Source organism: Nipponia nippon, unplaced genomic scaffold (genome assembly GCF_047370975.1).
Source record: "Nipponia nippon isolate SJK-2023a ecotype South Korea unplaced genomic scaffold, ASM4737097v1 scaffold_9, whole genome shotgun sequence".
NCBI lineage: Eukaryota > Metazoa > Chordata > Aves > Pelecaniformes > Threskiornithidae > Nipponia > Nipponia nippon.
Genome location: NW_028262413.1, coordinates 42,964,154 through 42,986,432, shown reverse-complemented (window position 1 = coordinate 42,986,432; position 22,279 = coordinate 42,964,154). Strand labels below are relative to the sequence as shown.

Below are 22,279 nucleotides of genomic sequence, written 5' to 3'. Positions count from 1 at the left end.
GACTGTAGAGGGAAACCAACGGCAATACAACAGGGCAGGGGGGGTCTTAAGGACCACCCAGTCTCTGGGATTATCACAGTGAAGTTATGTGGGATATGTAGAATATGGTCACAATGGTTATTGCCAGTGGCCCAGGGGATAACGTGTGTAAGAAAAAAAGAAAAGGCATTTTATGGTTTGAGGGCCTGGCTGGCCCTTAAGCTACCAGCCATGGTTTCACGAACCCAGCTGAAAAATGAGTGAGAAGCTTTGTGCACCTTCCTTGCCTCTGGTGTTCAGTGTCATCCACAAGCAGGTCGTCAATAAGGACAAATTTGGTACAGGTTATGTTGATACAAAGCCAGATACTGAAGGTATCTAGATGTTGCTTGCTGGGGAGTGATGATTTTAAAAATCCGATATTTGGTACACCTTTTATTTAACCTGTTAAGAGTGGATTTTACATACATTTGGGGCAGGGAGGAATGCTGCACCTACCACGCTGTGTGCTTATTTTCAAGACTATGAACACACATGCTGAAAATAGTGAGAGAGAGAGATATAATTAGCACTTCATTTTAAGTACCAGAGCTGAATTATTTCCACACGGAAAAATGAGATAGACTTAAATTTTGGGTTGTAGAAGAAACCTGCGGTAATTATTTTTAGAGTCATGTATTTTTATTCCTTTCCCACTACCCACTTTCTTTCAGGAAACCAGGAGTATTATGGTATCCAGTAAAGATGTTAATAGTCTATAACTTGTAAACTGCTTATCCTCCTTTTCACTAGGAATCAATTCCTTTTTCCGTAGACCCACTTTCCCACCTTCCTATTTTTCTGCCTCTCCACCACTTCCAAACTTTTTGTAAGTCTAGAAAACTGAACTTCACAGCTGTAACTTCACAAGTATCTTGGTCCAAAATCTCTTAAGAGCAAATCTCTGAAATACCTGCTTAGATTCTTGCTGTACGGTGATGGTAGGACATCAGCACTGGGATTTTACATGTGTCCCTCCCTTTCCAGCCCCAGCGTGCATGACCATTTGATTCCCTTGTGCACAACCATACCTGCTTCAGCGAGGTACCGGATGCTCTGCTCTCCACCAGCTCTTGAACCATTAACTTTAGATATTATCTAAATAAGCTTTGAGCAACAGGAAGAAAAAAAAAATAGAGAAAAGACACTCTCATCCTACCTACTCTTACGTGTCAATCATCCCTCTAACCTGCAGGGTGAAAGACAGCTCCTTTGTCTTTGCTCTGAGCTTCTTTCAATCAGGGATGGTCCACTTTACTCATCTGTAGCAAATACACTGTGAAGTGTTTTCCTCACAAGAACCTTTAAGAGACTTATAATTCACAGACAGTAAAAGGGGGTGAAATCTTGGAGATGTGGCTGTTATTTTGCTTAATAAACACTCAACTCAAAAAACTTTCTTTCTGCACGCTGGACCACCACAAAATGATTTTGCAACCTTTAATGGCATGCCAAACATTTCAAGCATGAAGAAAATGTCACACTGCAGAATAAAAAGCAGGCAAAACCTTTTTGTGCTTGAATGGATTATGAGAAAACTGCAAATGGGGTGTTTACTACCAAGAGGAAAAAGGAGAGAGCTGCAAAGTGGGACAGGCAGGTGGAGAACTTGGCTTTTTGTTCTGCAGAGCGCAGCAGAACTCACTGACCAGCCTTTTCCTTTTCTTTTTTTTTATATAAGCAACATATTATTACCATCAAGGGAACAGATTTGCAACAGGCAATGTCAGCAGAGCTGCTTATGTGCCATAGGGACATAGGTAGAGCAGGCATTGATAACCTGCAGTGAAGTCCTTCCTCATGGCAATGGAAGACGGAAGGGACAAGACCCATCAGCTCACTGCATCACTCAAATCAAAGGCATCTCCTCACATCACCCTCGTGGACACCACCTCCCTCCTTTTTCTACCACCCAGTTGCCATGTTTAAAAAAAAAAAATAAAAATATCCAGAGTCATCGCATGGTCACAGCCTTTACAGGTTAGCATCACCCACCATGGACATGGGCATCCTCAGTGCTCAGTGCAGCTTGGTGAACACCTCTGCACCGAGTGAGGAAAGACTACTCCTGACAGCGTAATTTCCATGCCCATCAGGCCCAATGTGGCCCAAGCTGCCTTGAAACCTGCAGCACTGCAGCCATGTAGCTACAAAATACTAATAACAGCAAATGATAAAGGGCTTTACGCCAGTGGAGAGGAAAGAATGGTAACACTCGAGATCTTATATCACTTAGCCTCATGCAATAAAAGAAGAAATCCACTTACCACAAATGCTATCACACTCTTTACTGTGGACTCCCAGAGAAAGCAGCTCCGAAGGAACTGTATTGTATTCCATATTGCCATGGTGATTTTTTTCACGCGATCAACATTTCTTGATAAGATCTGATAAATATTGAGTGGGAGGAGGGGAGGAGAAGAGGAGTTTAATCAAACACTCTAATATCCTACTATTGCTTCAGAAACAGGAATAATATAAGCTACAAATGCATGTCAGGGCACATATTACAAATAAAGCCTCTATTTCAGAGAGACACTCCAGCTCCCGTCTGCTTTCTGATTACACCCAAACCTTCCAGATCTTCCTCATCCCTTAGTAAAAAGAAAAAGAAAAAAGAAAACACATCTTGATGCCAAAACTAAATAAAACAGTAACACAAACCTACCTTCATTCCCCTCAATTCTCGAAGTATAGCAATGTTTCGGGAAAAGGGCCAGAGAGAATGTAATCAAAACACTGAACCTCTTCTCTACATGTTTTGGATTAGTCCACAGAAATAAATAGGGAATTTTAGCCTTAAGATAGGGCACCTTTATTTAAAAAAGGATAATGCCCATTGTTCTAAAAATCCTATGGACTTTTAAAATAACTAATTTAGACCTGGTTTCTTCCTTCCCAAAGAAGGGAATAAGGCTCTCGTTGAGCCACTTCCACAGCTATCGTTTTCCCCACCCTGAAGCATAAAGCAGAACTACTGATGCAAACTAGATGAGAAAGCAACTTCGTGTTAACACAAACAAACCTTTTAATATATACAGAAATACACAGAATTTACATGTGTTCAGCATTTTATGCATAAATAGGTTTTGTTCTTACAACTGTGATACAGCAACTCAAATCTTTCCAAAACAAACGTGAGAGCTTAGCCTAGAGACTAGCTTCACCTTTTTAGAAAATTTGCGGTTCTCCTCAGTGAAGCGCTTTTCTCTGGGCTTGAATGTTCTAATACTTGCTTTTACCTAAAAAAAAAAAAAAAAAAGAAAAAAAGAAAAAAATTAAAAGATGTCATGTAGTTTTAAGTGCATTATTTCAGCTTTGTATCACCAGTGTTTATTAGGAATTTCAGGATCTTTCACTCTTTTCAGCCTCCGTGTGACTTAGGAGGAGCTGCTAGGAAAAACGTGGATGAGTTAAATTGGGCAAGGCTGGACTCACTTCAGCAACAGTAGAACTGTGGTGAAGCCCACGACGGCCTTAATAAATAGGATTTAACTGGGTAAAAGGCTGTAGGGCATAAACAATTGAGACTGACTCAGCCACCTAAAAACTAAGTGCACTGTGTCCATGCCTCATTAATTTTCCTGTCAACACCCTGGGAAGAGAACATCGTGGGTCAGCTTTTTGGAGAGGAAGTAGGTGTTAAAAGTAATGTATAATAATCTAAACATTAAGCCCTTTTTTGGCTGTTGCAAATGAAGCCATGGCGTACAGTAATCAACACCTCCTTCCTAAGGCGCCTGTGGTCGCTGTCAGTCCAAAAATACCCCTGCATTGTCCCATCCACCTGGAGGGGCCATTACAGAGCTCCGATGTCCCAATGGTTCTTCACCCAAGGCATGAAACACCCCTCCACCACCAGGTAAAACCAGGTCGGGACTTTTCCTGTTTGGCTCCTGGTTTTTAAAGCATCATCCCCCACCCTCATACTTGCAGATTCACACATTTCTTACACCAGCGATAAGCAAAGAGAAAATATTTCAACTTACAGGATTAAATAGGACATCCAGCTCCAAGTAAATTACTCCTTTTGAAGCACGTTCCAAGTCTTTATTCTTCAGCGTGTAACAACTTTGTTTACCGTTTCTAATCTATAGTTTGGGGGGGAGAAAAAGCATCAATATTTTCCCAGCTGTAATTCACAATATAATTTAAAGACACTACAAACAAATAGATAAATAAATCGCAAGCACAAAAAAAACCCTCCCCAAACCCCGATAATATACTTGGAGCCTGAAATACAAAATGACCATTGGATTAGAGACCTATAAAATTGCAGATTAAATCTCTTATGGTCCAACTTTAATTTACAGACCTTGTACTTTATAGTAGAGCAGTGCACGCAATAACCAGTCTGAAAATTCTGCCCTGGAAGCCAGTGAGTTGATGGGAAGTAATCAGCCTCTGTTATTACAGGTTTAAAATGGGATTTTTCTTCCAAAGTTCAGGAAAAGAGCCACAAACAACTTACCTACCTATTGCACACTCCAGTACACGAACCCACTTCTTAACACTTAGTTTATTGCAAGGCTGTCAAATTATTACCCAGGAAACAAATGCAATCCAAAGAAATTAATCAGCTTAACTGGAGTGCATGCTAATGTAACAAATGTTCAAAATTAAATAATTCGTGTAAAAGACCTCTCCCCCCACCCCACCTATGAATTTCAATACCATTTCTATGCTCTAATGTGCCGGTTGGTCCTATTGCATTAAACGTCTATTAAAAAAAAAAATAACCAACCAAAAAACCTCCCTCACCATTTTGTAAACTATTTGGCTCAAATCAAAAGCATTCTCTCTTCAAAAAGTGATGGCAGAAATGTATTTATTATACACAGTAGGATATGTATTGATTAAACATTTGGCTTTTTAGGAAGCAGACCAGTTAATTCTAAACAGCAGTAACATAAAAAACTGCAGCTTACCAAAAAGCTACATTCAGGGACTGTAATGATCAAAGATTAAAGATAACGGAGGAAATTTGGGGGCATGAAATTGCAACCATATTTAAAACGGCTATTGCTGCTCTGGCATTTAGAAGAGGCACTCATATAAACCATGGTAAAAATGAGTAAGGAAAAAAAAAGGCATAATGGGAACCAAGTGATTTCATGAGACAAGGGAAAGGTCACTTCCCTTCCCAATGTTGCTCCATCCTTTCTGTACCTAATAGCTCATCAAAGGGTAGATGGGTTTTCTGGCTAATTCTTGAAAGGAAAGAGGGCTCCCATAAGGACCAACTTTGTATCTTCTGCAGCGTCCAACCAGGAACTCCAGCTTTTACTATACTCTCATCCAAAGCTTTGCTTAACAGGATGCTGGGAGTTATGCAGACATATGTGGAATTTATTTAATAAAAATAAATAATAACAATAATAGGCACTGCACTAAACTGATCACAAAGCACCTCTGCTTTCACTGCAAGAGAGTATATGTAAGGTTGGAGCCAGCAGAAAGGGATGCTGCAGGTCCCAAGAAAGGGGTAGGCAAAAAACTATTTTGCAGACCAGCAGGCTCAGATAACCTGCAGCCCCAAAACAGAGGAGCTGCTGAAGCGGCTAGCCCCTCTTCTAGGGCCAAATGGACTGGCATCAGAAGGTCCTCAGGCCAACTGCCTTATACATTATTGTCAGCCCATCATAAAGGATTCTGCTCTTTCAACAGTTTGTTTTTCCTGCCCTCAAGAAACGGCAAAAAATAATTTTAAAAGCTACTGAATGAAAACAAAACAAAATTTATTTGGAAAATAAAGATTTTGTTCAACTTCTCAAATTAACTGAAAAATGGCTTTACTGATGGTAGAGATACAGGGCCAGAAGGACTTCGTTTGCGGTTGTTATCCCTTTGGTCCAAGGGGATACCACCAGCAACAGGTTTAGATTGAGCTTTGATTCATGGACTCTCCTGCAACAGGATAGAAGGTATGTTGTTCCCAGTGTGTCTGCAGAGATGTAGGTGTCCAATACACATCACAATATCATAATTCTGGATTCTCCGTAGTTATTAATTTCTGGGTTGAATTTCCATGTATTTCAGTTACACATATTTCTCATAACATTTCATCCTATTACCTTAGGAGCAACAACTAGTGGGAAGTTCTCTTTACATTCCTTGGGATATACTGCTTTCTTACATCTTTCAACAGCATAACCAACAAGGAAAAAAAATGTCACATGCTGCTAAATTGATAGAAAAGGGAAAAGAAATGCTGTCACTACTGAGAGGGTCCCAGTCTGATATCATGGTATTCTGCACTCAAAAAATGATTCTGACTTTGGGGAAAAGAGTCTTCATTTTAAGAACTGGAGCTGAACCAAACATTTTGGGTGTGTCTGCAGGTGTGTTCGCACAGTAAGTTTCAAATCAGTAACAAATAACTTCCACCGCTGTCTTTGGAAACAAGGGTTGCCTGGGAAATTTTTTTAAATGGTGTCATTACTGTTGTTGCTGTTACTTTAAAATTGAACAGGGCAAAAAGTAATGCAGTGCAAATACAGTTTTAGAGTCAGCTTCATTTGGCATCTTTAATTCTAAGTGTTTGACTTGTCTGGTAAAAGATGTGCAATTATAACTCAGCCTAAGACTAAACATTCATACAGATATCCTAGCTTTTGACCTTCTTCAGAGGAAAAAAAAGTACAAGAGAGAAGAACAACTGGCTGCGAAATGGCATTTCTCCATTGCATTTTCATTTGGATAAAAAGAAAAAAACCTGCAAAAAAAATAAAGAAAAATACCTCTTACAGTTTTGGCAACGTGCTAAGCCAGTGCGGTTCAGCAAAAGGTGTAGGGTAATTCTGACACCCATGACTGCATGGAGATTAGATCGGTGGCATGTCTCAACTGTGCCCAGAAGAAAACATCCAAAATATCTTTTAATACTTTACATTTTCATTGCATGCTGTTCTTGGGCCAGAGTTCAGGTTCTGCTCAACGTCTCCCTCAATCTCGAGAGACAGCCAGTTGTATTAATTTCATTTTGAATCTATTTCTTTCTCCTCTCTGGGTACTTTTCCCTAGTCTCTGCTGTTTGCAAAGACTGCTTAAATGCTTTCTCCAGCTGTGGAAAAGGTGAGCAGTCAGGGCTGGGGTCCTAGGATGAACCTAAATGTCAGAAAGATCAGATTTCTTCTGGCACCCAAACACCTTTTGCTACATATATCTCACACGGATTTCACTCAATGAATATTCCTGAAAGCTGTGTCTAAAATAGGTTATCTTTCCTATGAATGTTTACATCTACTTATGGGAAAATGGAAGGGAAGGAATGTTCAAATTAAATGTGAAAATACCTGCAGGTGAGATCCTTAAAGAGACATAATCAATATTATTCCTTTATTGATGATGTTTTATATCCTCACTGAATACTAATGTCTGCATTCTCTGAAAGCTTCTTAATAGCATATGACATACTGTGGCTCAATCACCAAACAAGACAGCCCATAACCATGTGATTAACATGAGGACAGTAGTGCCTACCCCACTGACATGCTTCATTTTGCAAGGTCACCATCAGAAAACCTCTGAAAAATTGTCAGGATTTTCATCTCATGGAAATTGCTGATATTTGGGGCATTTCCCTGTTCTGAATCAACAAAGAACGACAAATATCAGTATCAATATTTTCACAGAGCAATTCACATATTCTATATGACAGTCCCTTCTCCATACAGGACCACGCAAAAGAAATTACCAGTTGGAAGAAAAGCTAAAATTCTTTGTGCATTAAGTATTTCGACCTACAGAGGCACTTCAGACAGAGGCAACTTCTGCCAGTGCTTTAGCTTAAGGAAACGTTCAGGTACGTGAGACCAATGTACAGTCAAGGCCCAAAGTGCACTGAGTTCCTTTCAAATGAATGAATATATTTGCTAAACTCTTCCCACTGATGTCGCCAGTAAAACAAATGTGACTAAACACAGTATTGATGTAGCCAGCCAATGCTAAATCTATTAAGCGACAACCTTCTGACCGCTTGGGAATTTTAATGAAATAGCGAAAGCCGAGATTGATATGACACAAAACACGGAGAAGACAGGACCCTTACGCAGCAAAGGGTATTTTTTCATTGCTCTTGTCTCAAAGAAATATGGTTTAGTGGCTTTTTTTTTTTACATTGATTTTAAGAAAACTTCACTCTCTATCCAGCTTTGATGCAGATTCAATGTCATATATTGATGACCTGACAGAAGAACGCTGGGTTAAACCTCTGTACATCAACACTCGTGACGTGTGGAAAGGGTAATGGCTACTCTCCAAGGGTAATTCATCTAAAGCATTTGGGACCTCTGATATTCCTGCTTGAGCTCATTGCTGATGCACAATGTCATACCATTTGCCCTGAATAACATAAAGCTGTTTTGTAAAATACACACACCTACCCTTATCAAAGGACATATTTCCCCAGGAAAAGATGAAAGCAAGCCACATAGTTGATCCACCTGGACACAAATAAAGAGGTTTTTGTTTCTCCCCGGTCTTGCAATATACCTTGATTCGATTTTGTACGAAATGCCCATTCATTCATCCCAAAACTCTTTGCCCCAAATATTTCACTTCCAACAATCTTCTGTAGGATCAAAAGTAGAATGGAAATTCAGCTTCTTATCAGAGTATTGATATCCAAAGACCAAATAGATATGGAGCAGACGGTCTGAAAGAAAGCAGGAAGCCACACAAGGGCTTGCAGGCAGTCTGAGGAGGAGCTGAAACCCCTGGGAGCACAAGGATCCTAGGTGATACTCAAGAAAAAACATTCCTGTTGATACCATTTCAGTGATTCATGTTGATACCATTTCAGTGAGGCATGGTCAGGGGAGAATTTAATTTCAGAAACAAGGTGTCATTTTTTCTGGAAGAGATGGGGGTTTTTTCCCCATTCCAAAATTTCTGGTTCATGATAGGGAAAGAAGTTAGAATAGACTATCCACTTCACAGCTGCCTCTATCGAATAAATGCAGCATTTTCACTTTTCTCAAACTCTAAAGCTTTCTCCTGGAAAAGGCTGTGCACTTATGGTCAAGTGCTAAGTAATTGCGATCGTCAGGTGTCTGCTCTCTGAATCCAGGCCATGTTTTAGATAATTAAGCTTGCAAAAGTCATACTACTTGTTTTCACTGTATCGTTGGCTACCAATCTTGCTTGGCACTTGAAAATATTTCATAGACCTCTTCCTGTTTGCTGAAAAAAGGGTGCAGCTGGAAGACTACTCTGAGCTGATAATTCAGCAGATAAAAAAATGTTCCATTCTGCGATACAACTCTTCACTCAAAGGTCTTTCTACATGAGGATATTTGATATGCCCTGCTTTCAAATTCATTGAAGCACACTATATGGTCCCATGTCTCTAATAACTTGCAGCCTTCTAGGAGACAGGAGTCTCTTGAAGCAAAACAAAAAAGACAGACCCTCACAAAGAGAAACACGGTTGCTTTTACTAAGATCTAGGGCACAAAGGAACACAGAGATCGAAAAGACTTCTTTGATAATTAGTTCAAGCCCCCCAAAAGCTACAAAACTTCTAAACCTATCAAACTCCTTCCTTGAACCAATGAAGTTTTTGCCCTACTTCTCCATTCCCCAGGATCATCTTCAGTTTCTAACACAAAAGTCTGCTCTGTTTAGTGGTGTAAATGGTCTTCTATTTCATTCCCCAGGCTCTGAGAAAGCAATCTCCCTCTCAGCCCAAAGGTTAGGCAAGCCAGCCTCTATAGGTCACCTCTGGCAAGAGAGGGATCCATTTTGCTGAATATCTTGGTAGCACTAATCTGTGTCTTTTCCAGATTAAATTCTGCTTCTGTGAATGTGGCTGACCAGAGCTGTATTTGAGATAAGGTCTCTTACACGTGCTCTAGAGGAAGACAGTAGTTTGATGCAAAGAAGGGCAGGAGAAAAAAAATACAATAAGTTGATTAGCATGGAAAAACCAAAGATAAAATGCAAGCAAACAACCACTTGTCTCCCTCTACCCCCACCTACCTACAAATAGTGAAAATTCCAAATTCAGTGTAATGTGATCAAAATTAATGTCTCTACAGTGCATTATTAATAGAGCTGTGTGAGAAACAAAGCAAGTTGTGTATTCATCCAATATTGCTTCATCGTGTCTATCAAAAGAACTTGAAGTTTTCAGCTTTATTCATCATCTGACACTTTAAAACTCTTTTCATGCTGCCCTATTTTTATGTTTCTTATTTGACGCCCGCATAAGCCTAGCTCACAGTCAAGGATAATGGAAAGCATAAGTAATTTCACTATCTCCGAATTTTTGTGCAGTAAGGTTATTAGTGCATTAATGTGATGATAAAGGTGTATGCATGTTTACAAAACGCCAGTGTAAGACTCCTGAACACATTTAAACCGAAATTTGTTGTCAAATTAATTAAACATGTCATATCCCTCCAACATATACTTTATTCAAGGCAATTTTTCATTAAGAAAAGAAGCTAGTCATCCATGAACAATTTCTGAAGTAAACTTACTTCACATGCTGACAGCTTACAAGTCAAAAACTTGTGCATTTTTAACAGGAAAAAAAAAAATGGCAAATCCACTTCTATTTTCGAAAGGGAATTTAATGCAAGGCAAATACTAGGCCTGATTACCCAGAGAAATTAAACCTATATGATTTGCGAGGCTTCCTTAAGTCTTTAACTATTGTTCTCTTTTAGCATATTTATCTAATGGTTCAAAAGACACATTCAAATTTATAGTCAAAATTACAACGTACATCAAAATTCCCATTTCAAGAAAAAGAGCTTAGAAAATTGCAGTTCTCTGTCTGAGCAGACTAAGTTAATAGGTGCAAAATGTTTTTTAATCAGAAGCAGAGACGAATATATTTACACTAGATTTGACTGAAATAGGAGGCAGAGAAGTTTGGACGGGAAGGAAGAAGATCAGTTGGCAAGGGAAAGCATAAACAATTTTTATTTTACTTTTTTTTTTCCCCTCAAACCTTGGACAAAAAAACCTACACTGAATAGTTTGGACATTACCACACACATGCACTCCCCTCCTCTGCCTTGTTACATGCTTCCTAAGGGATACTTGACAAATGCCTATAAAATCAACAGAAAATCCAAATCTAACATCTTCTCACTGTGAGCCCACACAGCCTGCTGCCGATCATGCAGACCATTTGGCAAGCACTGGGTCTGCAGGAGAGCAGCTGCTCCTGCCACTCTCTTCCAGTAACATCAGAGATATGAGGACTTGGGGAAAAATTAACAAAGTGATCAAAAATGGAATAAAAGATGTTAAGAGGTTTTTTCCTCCCTGTAAACATCAAATCATCCTCCATGCCCAACTGACTCTAATATTGTTCTAAAACTGGAGATATTGACAACTCAAGCCACTAAAATAGACAATCTAAAATATCCCAAGCCTCAAAAAGAACTTGCAGTCCGAGCCATGGAGGGAAGAGGATTGCAAAGCACAAAACAGTGTGTGGGGCACCAAGAGCTCAGTATTTACTCTTCAGCTTCTATAGCTTAGGCTCTTCTTACCCCCAAATTGCAGGGGTTCCCTGTTCTGGACTCCAGTATAACTTGGAAAGAGCACACGGTGGATGCAAACAAACCCTCTTTCGTGAAGAGATTCAGAAGCCACATTGCTTTTAATTCGCATACACAAGAAATACACTTATTTAGACAAAATGATAACAAAACTGGAGCACATTAGCCTGCTTCTTTACCACTATAAAGCATTTATTAGGTGGGGATCATGCCCTCTAAGCCAGTTCAAGAGTTTTCTGGGCAGTTCATTATTTATTTGGAAACATCAAATATTTGCAGTTCCCCTCTCTGATCATGATTGGTCCCTCACCTAAACTATGCTGACTCCTTGGGGTTTATATGGCCCGCTTTGATCAGATGGGACCTTTGTTTTCCCTCTAGAAACCTCCCATTTCTCCAGTCTCTGCTAGGACAGAGCCCCACTAACCCATTATTGCAATACTGCCTTTCCTGCAGCAGCCCACCTCTAAAGCTCAAAGACAAACTCTCGCCTTAAGCATGAGAGATGTGTGCCAGCCTTTCTGCAGAGGTGAATATGCTTTCATAGAGATGTTTCAAAACAATACTGCAATTTTGTACTCTGTAATTTCAATCAGGATCCACCGTCTGCCTATTCGAGAGCGCTATTACCCACAGCATCACACTGTGCATTAACCAAAAGCATCTCACTACTGTATGTATCACTTGAATCATATTATATATTGCAAGCATGAATGTTTGTACAGGGCTCAGCCCAGTACTCACTGCATAAATACCTGTCACACCCTCTCCTCTGCATAGGAAACATACTGCAAAACATCAGTGCCTCAAACCTCAAGGAAACCCCCATGCTTACAGTTAAACGTGTTTACACGACTTGATTGAGATGAACACAAAAGTCCCGTGATGTTTCAAGCCACATCTACTAATCGATTTAATAAAAGCCACAGCCTAGAAATTTCTTCCAAACTTTACTGCAAAAGTTACCGGAATCTTCTGTGGTACTGCACATACACATGGACCTGTTTACCTCCTCTTCATCTGGTTTACTCACTCTATTACCACCAGCCTCATTTCAAAATTAAATCAGTCTTACCAAACACAAAGCTGCTTTTCCCCCATTTCTCTATTAATGTCTTTTAATGACCCCTTTATGTTCCTCTCTTTTTAGCTTGGCCTTTTTTGGCCATTTCTGAAAAAGCTTCAACTCTCCTTAATCTCCAGAGCAACCACTTTCCCCTGAGCTTGCTTTGTTTCCAGTTCTGATTTTATGCTCCCATGGTAGCGTTCACTCTTCACATATTTATTTACAGAACAAAAGCCACCAGTCTTTAAAAGCACTACGAAGTAGAAAACACCCTTTTTAGGTAATTTCATTCAGCTGTGCCAATAACAACAGCTATCTCTAGTCAATCCTACTGTGATGTGCAATTACTTTCTTGGAGTAAAAAGAAGCAAGACAGAACAAAGACATGCTTAAAATGTTACCTTCAGAAGATGATGTGGAAACATACAGAACAACTCAATTATGTTTTCAAACCTACATGGCATATAGTACTGATGAAGTACAGACACTTCTGCAATTTTCTTTCCAATCAACCAAATTTGTACTAAAATGGGTTGGCAATGCTCGTTACACTAAGGAGAACTATAAACACTGCCAACTAAGGCATATATAGATCACAAAACCTGTTTATCTCTAAATCTGTGTTGCTTTGTGCTACGGGGAAAAGAAATGCAACTCATTCCCAGCAAAGCCATCAATGCTTGAATGATATACGTGGCAAAGGTAACTTACAGACAGCAAAGGGATGGCAACTTTTCCAAGAAAATCAGGGGGTTTATCTCCATCTTCATCAAACACTGTCACTTCCAGAACATCATGAATATCTTTAATAGGGCTGGAACGAAAAGTGCAGACGCATAAAAAAATAACATTCAATACACACGCACACAGTCTCCTCCACAAAGATCTGAGAATACTGTTTTACTAATTAAGTTTGTATTACCTTGGAGTATAAAACTAGCATTTAATTAAATTCCCCCCCAAAAATGAATCAAATGATGGGTATTTCCCAAGCTTTCCCCACATGTTTCAGTCCCATAACCAGGTGAAGAAAATAACTACCAGACGGTGACATTTTTTTCTGCATCGATGTTGATGCTAACAATGTAGAACTCAGCTTTCCAACAGAGAAAGCTGGTGACTGGGAGGGGTCAAGGGCTGAATTCAAAACCAGGCTTCAGGACATTAAAGAAATAATCCAGGAAACAAAACTTATATAACTTCACTTGACTTGAACCATTATCTCCCTTTTAAGGTACTAACAAAACCAATTACTTAAAAAAAAAAAATCAACCCTAATTAAAGGCCAAATGTACAATATTTTTGTTCCTTTCAGTGCAAAGGCTCTACTGATGTGGCAGCAGGCACTCGATCCTAAGTATTTATCAGATCATTAATAAATCAGAGTCTCATTTGAGAAAAGTTATATCTGTGTGCCTGAAGAAGCACGGGTAACTGGAGACGACTTATGAGTTGCATTCATTATCTCCTCTTTTCCTTTTTCCATGTGCTAGAGTTAAAGAAAGAGGTACGTGGTACAGTGTTTGTTTGTTATTTAAGTGAGTGCAGCCGTTCTGCCCAAAAGGAGGTTGTTTCAGAGCACTCCAGCTCCCGGAACCTCTGCCTGCAATGTGGTGGAGTTGCTCCTCACAGAGCAGAGTCTGACCCTAAAAGCCAGATGGTTGTCTCTCCAGCTAGCAGGTGTAGCACGTTTGGTGATGTGACCCAGGCACTAGTGGCAGCCAAACAACCATGAAATGCACTGTTTTCAAGACATAATGGCTTTAAAGATACATTGAAACCTGCCACTTCTGCAACAATACTTCCATATTCCTCTTCAAGCCATTACCGTTTTCCATGCGATATAGCTACCAGTGCTATAAAATATTAAAACTCCACAGTGACACAAATAAGTGTGTTGCAGAAAATCTAAATATGATGGGAAGGGCTCTCTGGTAGTATTGAATGCTCCAGCTGAAATGGATTCATCCACTCAAAACAATCCATTCTGCTCCAAAATAAATCTAAATCATCAATAGCTTTTAAAGTGCTTAATTGAAATTTTTAAAAATGGTCAAAAATCTAAGGAGACATCTGAGAGCCTGCCTGGCTCTGCAGATTTGGTGCTTGGACTAGCCATGTAACAGCAATAAGAAAGTTAGAGATAGTCCACAGCTGACATTTCTGAGACCCACAGGAAGGATAGACACAAACTTTCTTTTAAAATGAATTAATTTTGGATTCTTATTAGATCTATTTTGTTGGCTGAACATCCGACAAGACTCATCTGCTGGCACAATCTCAGAATAAACAGTGATGAGTGGAAGCTTCTTGAGAACAGACAAAGTAAGAGAAAGGACTCCAAGAGACATGCATTCAGCTGCAACCATGAATTAAAGAGAAATCCGGCAAGGTACTTCTGTCAAAGAGATCAGATACTTTTTATTGTGTATGCATCCAGCCCAGTATTTATAAATGTAGCTTTTGCAAGAAGTCCATCATTCTCAAACTGTTCTTCCAGTGGACAGGTGCAAATATCATAATTTGCAAATGTCCATTGCCAGCCCTCGTGGTTGCCTTCCTTGCCACAGAATACTACTGTCTTGTAGAGATTTATCTCACTCAGTTATTCATAAAAATCTTTGTCAGCATAAAGCAAGGTTAAAAAATTGTGCTGCCTAAAAGCAATACCTAAAATATCACTTTTTGTTCTTAATAAAATCACACACACACACACACACACACACTAATTTGATTTCCATAAAAATTTAAGCTTCTAATTTGGGGTAAGCTATGTTTGACTAGTTTAAATTCAGAAGATATACCAGGAGCAACATGACCTCTAATTTTCTGCTTACTTACAAATTAAACAAGGATTCTACCATGGTTCAATGAAACATATTTTATTTTAAATTTCGGAAAATGTAGGCGTGAGTATCTGGTCTCTACTTTCTGTTATATTATGTCTTGGATCCAGCTATGACTCCATTATGTCTAGTCATGATTCTTCCTATAAATATCACAGTAATTTTTCTTTTAATGACTTCTATTAATAAACTCCATGCAAGAACTAGTAAAAGGCAAAAGGCTTTAATTGAGTTATATTTGATATTTCTCCAACATCCTCTCTGACTATGAAAAAATGCCATATCTTACACTTGACATTTGTATTTTCCCAAAGTCGATAGCTTTTATAGTTAAGCTGCTAACTGTTTGGTGTTGCAGCATGTTTTCAAAAGCAATTCACTTACAATGTGAAAACTTTGTTCCACTCTGGATTGAGGTTCTTGTAAACAGTGTGTGTTTGAAGGCTGTCGTTTCCCAGCTCTAATACACAGAAAGGATCACTTTTACCTGGGGAAAGATAAGATAGGGAAAAAAAAAAAAATAATTGGACCAGTTATTTTATTTAGCATGCACACCCTTTCTTTGCAGTATGGCTGAGGAAGTGACTGGCTAAATAAAAATAAGATCCATTAAGAGAACTGCAAATTGGCTCGTTCTGTTGGAATGATTTGCTAAATAAACAATATCTCTGATGCATCCTCAGTTCTAGAAAGTCTGACACTTACCTTACAACTCATTCAGGTGGCTTCACTCTAATACCTGAAATCTGAGACTTAACAGTGAATCATCTTTAAGTCTTTGTAGCAAGAAAAATCTGCTCACATTGACAATTATTCAGACGACATTATGAAAGCAGTACTGACATTCTGACCCAGGTAAGAGTCAGCGCTGCAGTTACAGCTCTCTATATTATCCTCTGCTTAGAGTTTGTGGTCTTCTTCAGTTGATTACAGTACCCGCACCATGAGAAGAGAAGCACAGCACCGTGTTTGTATCAGTAGCATTTCTTCAGTCAGTTCCACGTGAGCAAGTCCTTGAAGCTATGAAGACTATACGGTGCTGCAGTTTAAACAAAACCCAGCATCGGCTGCAGAATCCATGTGTATCGTACTCAAAGCAAACAAACCCCCGAAAACTGAAAAAAAACCCAACCTCCTCTCAAAAGAAGAATGTCAAAGTGGAACCTACTATGGTGAAGACTTGTTTGCTAATGTATTTTTTTGATAACGCACATTACATGAATTTGTAGCTTTCACAACTTATTGCAGCTCAGCAGTTTCCAGAACGGAATACCCTTTATCAGCATGTCTGGCTCAATATCTGAATTAATCTCATCTTCAGTGTTCATGTATAACTCAGCCACAGACACTCCAGCCTAACTTTTATGTAGGCAACTAAATATGTCAGCAATTCAGGGATTTAGATAGCAGACAAAAAAGACATTTAAGCAAAAGCTGTCCTTTTCTTAATCCTTATTTTTGGTATTATTAATGCAGAGCTCTTAAGTTTCTTACTCTGAGACGTTTATAAACAGAACAGGAACCTTTTCAGTATGTAAACAATGGGTATTAACTAGTCAATATTGGTAAAGTTTAAAGACCATGTGTATTACTGGAATCTATTTGTCTTTTCCTTTTCAGCTTACATGCCCATTCTCTGATAAGTGTGGAAAATGCATGTAGCCTTTCAGAGAAACTGCTTGAAATGCAAACTGGTATATGCCAAAAACAATCCCACTGTATAATTTGGTATTCTGAATGCTATTTTTTGGTCAGTGAGCAAATGCAGTGTTTGAGAAGAACTCTCATGCGTACACAGAAAACATCCAACAAAGCAGAAAAAGTCATTTTCATGTCAACAAAACTATTATCTAGGAATATAAAAGTATGGGAGGCTCAAACTGGGCTAGCTGTGGCTGAAGAGCTTCTACATATTTGATATACCTGTGTGGAAACTAGCCTAAAATTTACTTCAAATGGTAAAATATGGATTTTCAAAACACTGTTCAAAACCAAAGCAGATACTATGCTGTTTTCTGATAGCTATTATTATAGTAGGCTAAAAACTTGCAATTAAAATCTATAATGCCAACGTATAATCAACTGACAACAGAAAGCCCAATCACACCAAAATCCAATCTTTACTGTGGGAACAAGGGATAAGGTGGCGTTACACTTGTTGTCAGATGACTGGTCTGCAGAAGTTCACCCACCCAAGAGTCACGACTGCTATGGGACAGGACAGGACAGGGAGGGAATGCTACCTGCTCATACTGCTCCTCTATTAACCCTTGGAAATCTTTGTACCTCTTATTGTCTCTGCGATTATCCCTTTATCAGATTTTTAGCTGGACTTTGAATTTACTTTTATCAATAACAATAAATCTGAGCAGTCTCCCTGGCAATGCAGGAAATATGGCACTGCTCTAGGAGGGCTCTATTATGGAAGCCCATAATTGCTGCACTAATCATTTATGAATGGCTCAGAACAGATAATTAATCTTTATGTCTCTCATTTCACGATCAGAAATTATGCTATTTTTACCTAAAATGGCTGCATCCTTTTGCAATTTGGTAGGTCTATTACAGCATAATACTAGGATATTTTCAGCACTGCCATTGAAAAACAATTTGTCATTTGCTTCATGAATCAGGCTCAAAGCCTGGGTTATTTTGAATATAATGACAGACTGAGTAACCTTTTACTTAAGCAGAATTTCATTCTGTGCTATGCACAAGGAATGTGTGTCACATACTCTGTATGAAAAGTCTTTGAATTGCAGAATCAAGAACCTGTGTGTCTCTTCCAATGTTCATTATCCACCCACATGCTCCTGTTTAAGTATTGAGGGAAAGGGGGCCAAATCCATCACTGATGCAAGTGCATTAGCATCAGTGAAGTTTTCCAAAAGGTAAATAACCTTCCAGGCTCAGCTCTTTCCCTGGACACTGTCTATATTAAAACCTCACATATTTCTAGATAGCCCTAGCCTTGCCGTTTGCCAAAGGTTCTGCTTTGCTGTCATACACTTCTTATTAAATTTGTTAACAAGGTGCAGTTACACTCCTAATTCCATATAGATGTATACATTATGTCAATTTAGAAATACATTTCTGTACAAGCTACCTTTTGTTATTGGCAGGTTTTTTGTTTGTTTTCAAATTAAGTTCTTCAGTTTTTTTAAGTACTGCTGTCTGCAGTAATCTCTTTTTTCCACTGCAGGTTTCAGCAGTGAATTGAAACTGAAATAGTACCATGATTAATTTGGGCATTCTCCTTTGGTCCTTATTTTAGGAGCAACATTCTCGTATGTTACAACATCTGCATGAATACCAGGGAGTGGGGCAAGAGTGTTTTCTCACTAGAATCTTTGCTGCCTTTATCAACAAGTCATCTTAAAAAAAGACTGTGTCAGCAAATATACAACACACAATGCTGTGTCTGTGAATTATGAGCTGCTGCAAGATACAGAGGGGAATTAAAAGGTCTCCAGAATTCTGGAGAAGATGATAATAAAAATAATAATATCCAGGCCATCAGTACAGGAAAGTATCAAATCCCTAGACCTTTCCTGGAGAAAAAATATAAAGTTGTATTTTTAAAAGGTGTTAGTGTCTATTGCTGTCAGGACCAAGCACCATTTGAGGTACAGCTCAGTGGAAAAACCATCCTTTTCTTGGAGTAAGAGCACCAAAAAGATGATCCCAAATCAAAGCCTCAAACCAGCTGTAAGAAACCATCGCACTCACTTCCCCATCGCTGGCAAGCTTTCTTTTTCGGGTGACAGCCTGCGGCACCACCCAAACCTGCACCCGATAAAAGACGAAGAGGCTGCTTTGCAGGCACCATCACTTTATATCAACTCTTATTTTACATATTCCTGTTGGAAAATACAACAGCACACCATGTTAAGTTATTGGTTATGACACTCAGATCTAAAGGGGAAATCAGATATCTGTCCACAGGACCTTCCCACATACTTTTGGGAGTCAAAACCATTTGGTATCTCAGTTCCCTGAGGCAGGTTTCACCACTGGAGAAATGATGAGATTTACTTTTCCTTGATCAACTGACAGTACTGAACAAAGACTAAGTAGCACTCACAATATATTATGGCACTCGCAGTATATTATAGCGTCATATGCTGGAAAATAGAAATAAAATACCTGCAAAATCTGCTGCCAACAGGTCCACCGCCTTTAAAACTTTGACTTGTAAGAAGCCAATGTCCTTTATGTCTCGAAAGGAATTCTTTATACACTGCAAGGAGGAAAGCATAAAGATATATTTTGTTTGTAATTCAATAAGAAACAGAAAATATTGAACTACTAAATTACTTACATTTTTATACCCATCACTATTTCTGCGGTGTTTCAGTTCAGCAGCTGATATACCCATAAATACATCTCCACTATTCCAGTCTCACTCCATCATGACCCTGAGGTTCACAACTTCACACGCTACCCACTCCTAAGGAAATTCTCCATTCATGTAAGTTACACGTTAACTTTATGGTGGAGATTGAAAGGAGTCCTGTGTGTTTATGGAAGTATCATTTGCCAATTAAAACAGAAAATGGGACATAGGTAGACCTGGAGAAGCAGCATGGGTCAGGAAGGCAGTGCACTCAGTCGGGAGCGAGGAATCTGTCCTCAAAAGTAACTTTGACTTGTGGTGTTCAAATTCCTCGTGTCTCAGTTTTGGACCCCATTTTAGAGAGACACACACTTATTCCTTCTTGCCCAGCTTTTGTGGATAGAGGCATGGAAGCCATCATATGGGTTCATCTTCCAACAGTTGAAAGTCCAGAACATATCCTCCCCAAAGGAGGTAAGAAAGCTAAGTATACTCTGATCTCTCTGTGATATTCAGTGTGTCTCATTCCCCATGATAATCTCTTAATACAATTCAAGTTTGCAAAGAAAACTATTAGTTTAAAACTCAAGAAATACAAGCAGCCAAATTGCTTGGGTCTATCTGCCCTGCCACTCTCCTTGTCATTCTAAACATAATAACTATTCCATGTAATAGTTTTCTCTGGTAGGAGACGTGTTATTATGACTGGACAATTTTTTTTTCCCCTGCAATTTTGACTACTTTCATAACTAAAGGAGGGGGGAAAAAAAAAAAAAAGCAAACTCACATAGCGCTGTGATATCTGTTGCCTTTCACTTGGGTCTGCCAAAGGGCAGACACACAGATCAGAGATAGACACTCCTGTACATGGGGCAACAGCAATCAACATTAGCAGGGACCCTGGATGTTTTTGCAGAGGCAGCTCTAAGCAATTGGTCTGCTTTGTCGGCAGGGCAGTAATGTCAACTTGGCACCTAGAACGACATTGCCAAACGTTAATAAGGAGCTGGAAAAAAAAAAATTAAAGCAACATTTATATTGATTTCAGTAGCAAGCATGCACCAAAACATATTGCTTGTTCAGGATGGAAAGAATGCAAAAAAAAGCATCTCAAAATTAAACATGGGAAACCAATTAGCCGGTTTCTATTGCACTTACTGTCAGTTTTGCTTTCTGGTTCACCTACTGGTAAGCGGAGGTAAAAGGTTTGGGCTGCGAGTACAGTAGGAAAACTTAACTCTGGCCTGCCTCGCTTCCCCTCTAAAATCCCCTAGTGCTTTGTGATGGATTTGAAACACAACTTTATTTCACCTGGGGGAAAAGAAAAGGGGCAAACCCAAAATTTAAAACATTAGCCTAAAATAGATTAGTTTCTTTAAAGTCACATACTCCATTTTATGCTACATTATACTGTATGCCCCAATCTCTTTTACAAGCCTTACTAGAGCTACATTCTCAGTGTACTATTTCCCAAAGGGAAGGACTGTCTTAAAAGTCCTCCCCAACCCCTGCACATACTATGTATCATTAACCTGATACTTCCCCAAAAGAATAAAAAAAAGGAGGAAAAAAAATAGAAACATTCATAAAGAGACAATAATAAAAGATGAGTATGGGCTAAAGCAGAGAGACATCACTAAACAGTCAGTTATACGTGAAGGGAGCGGTTATATGCAACAGAAAGCCTAATCACTTGGCTCGGCTAAATGCCTTCTATTTAGAAGTCCAGTAAATGGACTGGAACTTTTCTGAACCTCTGTGGGGCTTGGCTTTTAAGAACAGGCTGAACAAAAGTTACAGATGAAAAAGGAAAAAAAAATATTAAGAAAGGAGAAGCTTTGTTGCCACAGTGCAAGGGGAGTCACATTTCTCAAAGGGATGGAGAGTGCATGATGGAGAGCGATAGCTTTTGCTCCGCTTAATGCCTGCCGACAAGTTTTTATTTAAACTAAACTTGTTAAGGTGTTGTCTTAATAGGCTAAAATTCCACAGGGTTCCCCCAGGTGGGTTTCTTCTGGGTAAATGGTGCATGTAGTGTTCCTGATTGATCCCATTCCAGTAGTAGAGCTGGAGCAGTTTATACCCATCTGCTATAAATTGCATGCTTTCCGCTTCTTAACAGCCTATTTTCTGCAAATGCTAAGGGGGGCGAAAAAGAAAAAAAAATAAAAACAAAAAAAACCATTTCAGCCTGAAAACCCAACAAACTATGTTATGAAGTAAAAGTCATTGCTCTGGTGAGTTTGTAAGTCATCCAGTAGCTCCGTGTATAAAAACACAGCTCTTTTGTAAGCTTCTTCTGACCAGAATCAATGGGGATGACTTTGCCTTAAGTGTGCTCTTTGCTATTCACTGCACTGAACATACAACAGGTTGCAAGTTTACTCTTATTAACTGCTTTCAAGTGCTTTGAAAGAGAAAGAAAATAAACCGGGAAAAGTACCAACACTGTTTGGTGCGTAGGCTGCCTCTCAACACAATTTCCAAGTGTGAG

The 22,279-nt window shown here is 39.1% G+C and overlaps 1 protein-coding gene across 3 annotated transcripts in view; it reads right to left on the bottom strand.

The window, feature by feature from the left end:
- MCTP2 (multiple C2 and transmembrane domain containing 2) overlaps positions 1-22,279 on the bottom strand; it is a 124,699-nt gene that overhangs the window by 46,154 nt on the left and 56,266 nt on the right. For all 3 annotated transcript variants that reach the window (XM_087744311.1, XM_009470055.2, XM_087744312.1), the window contains 7 exons: positions 20,573-20,759; positions 19,596-19,689; positions 15,834-15,936; positions 13,315-13,417; positions 4,008-4,109; positions 3,186-3,260; positions 2,286-2,405 (listed from right to left, as the gene is read on the bottom strand). In XM_087744311.1, the coding sequence (XP_087600437.1) occupies positions 2,286-2,405; positions 3,186-3,260; positions 4,008-4,109; positions 13,315-13,417; positions 15,834-15,936; positions 19,596-19,689; positions 20,573-20,759 (784 nt within the window). The remainder of the gene's footprint in view (positions 1-2,285; positions 2,406-3,185; positions 3,261-4,007; positions 4,110-13,314; positions 13,418-15,833; positions 15,937-19,595; positions 19,690-20,572; positions 20,760-22,279) is intronic.